Source organism: Cynara cardunculus (genome assembly GCF_001531365.2).
Source record: "Cynara cardunculus var. scolymus isolate 2C chromosome LG 13, CcrdV1, whole genome shotgun sequence".
NCBI classification, from domain to species: Eukaryota; Viridiplantae; Streptophyta; class Magnoliopsida; order Asterales; family Asteraceae; genus Cynara; species Cynara cardunculus.
Genome location: NC_037540.1, coordinates 18,604,690 through 18,607,215, shown reverse-complemented (window position 1 = coordinate 18,607,215; position 2,526 = coordinate 18,604,690). Strand labels below are relative to the sequence as shown.

General features: G+C 44.5%; 1 protein-coding gene across 1 annotated transcript; it reads left to right on the top strand.

Annotated features, from left to right (window-relative positions):
* Positions 1-1,723: 1,723 nt before the first annotated feature.
* Positions 1,724-2,266, top strand: LOC112524856 (nucleolin-like). The gene has a single exon (XM_025134803.1). The coding sequence runs from the start codon at positions 1,724-1,726 to the stop codon at positions 2,264-2,266; it is 543 nt and encodes a 180-aa protein (XP_024990571.1).
* Positions 2,267-2,526: the final 260 nt, after the last annotated feature.

The following is a 2,526-nucleotide window of genomic DNA, read 5'->3' as shown; positions in this document are numbered from 1 at the left end:
TTTCTTTGATCCAGTCATGTTCAAGGAATTCCTTCAGCAATTTTGATTCACTGCTGAATCAAAGAAGAAAAAGATAAGGTTGGAAACATGGTGGAGAAGATCTCATTCACCTTCAACAAATGACTATTAGTTTCGACGTCCCAACTGCCAGAACTACCCTTCACCTCCCCAAAACTGTACCATTCACCAAGGAGCCAACTACTGAAGATATGATCAAGACCCTTTATGATAATGGCTATAACTAGCCAATGAAGAAGTATTCCATCGAGCCCCTCAAGTTGCTGACGAAGATTGAAAAGAACCACATGTATGCAGTATGGAAATATCTTTTCTTGCACTTCATACAGTGCATGGGAGGGAAGACAGGTGGTCAAGACCATGCTTCACGTGTTGCCCTAAACATTGACATTTCAGTAATCAAACAGCTGAAGGTCAACTATTTCTAGTTGATTTTTGAAGACCTGGTACTAAAGTTGAACAAGCGCCAACATGAGAAGGTAGTGCTTTACACTAGATTCCTCTGCATGGTCTTCGCCAAGATCTTAGCCAACAATTACCCTTCTTGAGGTAATATGCCAATCTGTAAGCTTGGGTTTAGAATTCTAGACCATAAGTCCAAACCAACATATATTGGCCTCTTTGCACGGATGCAGAACATTGCCAATGGCACTTCCTCTCTACCCACTTTTTCTTCTACTTATTCTCTTTCGCATGTGGTTATAACTGAGGCAAACCCCCCTCAGTCTATCCCAACCACCATCTTCTTATCCTCTAAGAGGACACGCTCTCAAGCCAATCTTGGTCCTTCACTGAGGGCCAAGAAAGCCAAAAAGGGGCAAACCACACTTCTGACTATTACCTCTCAAAAGGTCTCAGTCATTGAAACAAGCCTTATCCCTGAGGCGCTCTCTCTACCCATGACCAACTCTTTAATGTCCCTTTAGACACTGTTGTAAATGTGGCCAGTCAGCCAACCACTTCAATCACTCAGATCACTGAAAGATAGAATATCAGCATTGCCATTGCTAAACACCCACTTCATCTCTCAGCCATTTTTTCTTTTCCCTCTTCTTTGGTCTTGACTACACGTGCTGATGATTCATCAATGGTTGTCCCACTGGTGATGAAGCACTCAACACAAAAACTGAGGTCGCTGCTCTCAAGGCGCCTCAGACATTTGCCGCCTATCCTCATGATAGCGCATGTGAGACTACAAGTGTCAATTTTTTATATGGAACTGAGGACCCCTCAAGTACATTACCTTTACCCTACCCTTTCATTTCTACTAACTTAGAGCTTTCTTATGCTCAATTTTTTCCTTCTTTTACAGGTCCTTTTGCAACAAAACCCACAACCATAGAGACAGATTTCCATGATATGGCTGAGGACATCAAGCTCCTCTTGCCCGTTGTGGCCACCGTCCTGGACAAAATGGACGAGTTCCACAAATCGGTGCCCATGAAGGAAGACCTTACTCATGACCTCTCTGCTGGCAAAGCCGAGGTCTATGAAGTAAAGGATTTGCTAAAGACGGTGCAAACTGAAGTATGCACCAACACTGAGGCCATCACTACTATCAACAACAAAGCCAATGAAGTACAAGCTGCCTGGTGAGCTGCTTCAACAAATACTCGCGCTTCTCTAGCAGCCGGCCCCGGTCCCTGAGCCCTCATTCACTGAAGCTAATTGAAAACAACTGGACTGGGTAGTCGACTTCAACTTCATGCAAGTTGAGGCTCTCTCCAACCTTGAGCAACCTACTGAAGACAGCTCCCTACGTCTTGATGATCTCACCTCTTGTATTGATAATGACAAAGAGAGGGAGAAATACCAGCATGAGAAAATTACCATGGAGAACGTAGATGCTGCCGCTGATGCTGAATTGCTAGGTATTATCCTTCAGACTAAGGATGCCATAACAACAAACGATGATGACACTAATGATGATGATGATGCCATGATAGCTCCAGCTACTCACGAAGTCCTCCCCATAACCTCTGTATCAAAGTTTGGTGATGAGGAAAATGATGATGAAGAAGATGTGGATGAAGATCCTCTCCTCCCTGATGCTGGACAAGATCTTGGAGATGACGATGATGAGGAGGACTTCACTATCCAGTACCATCCAAGACTGGCTCCGGCTCAGAACGGTGTCTCCCTAAGGGAGTCAGCTTCCCAGGGGGAGAAAACCACAAGGAACCAGCACTCCTCCACCAAAGATAAAGGAGTGGCTGAACAAGGTAACCCGCCATCATCTTCAAGGTGATTGATCCTACCAAGGTTGCACAGATCTCCTGGTTCGTACCCTTTTCTCATGAATCTGAAGCCTCCTCCCTTCTACTCAATGCACCTACGATCCCCTATGGTCCTCTAGTTGAAAAGGATAGATGTTATTCCAACATCTGGAGCTTTCAACGACCAAAGGATGACTAAGCTAAGGAGTCAACTCAACCAAACCAGAGCAAAAATACCTCTTTGTACCTCTAGTTGTGGTGAGTTCAATTTTCTCACTGACGCTAAAAGTGA

What these genes read in the sequence shown, in the direction of transcription:
- LOC112524856 (XM_025134803.1), top strand. Translation starts at nt 1,724, where the DNA reads ATGCAAGTTGAGGCTCTCTCCAACCTTGAGCAACCTACTGAAGACAGC.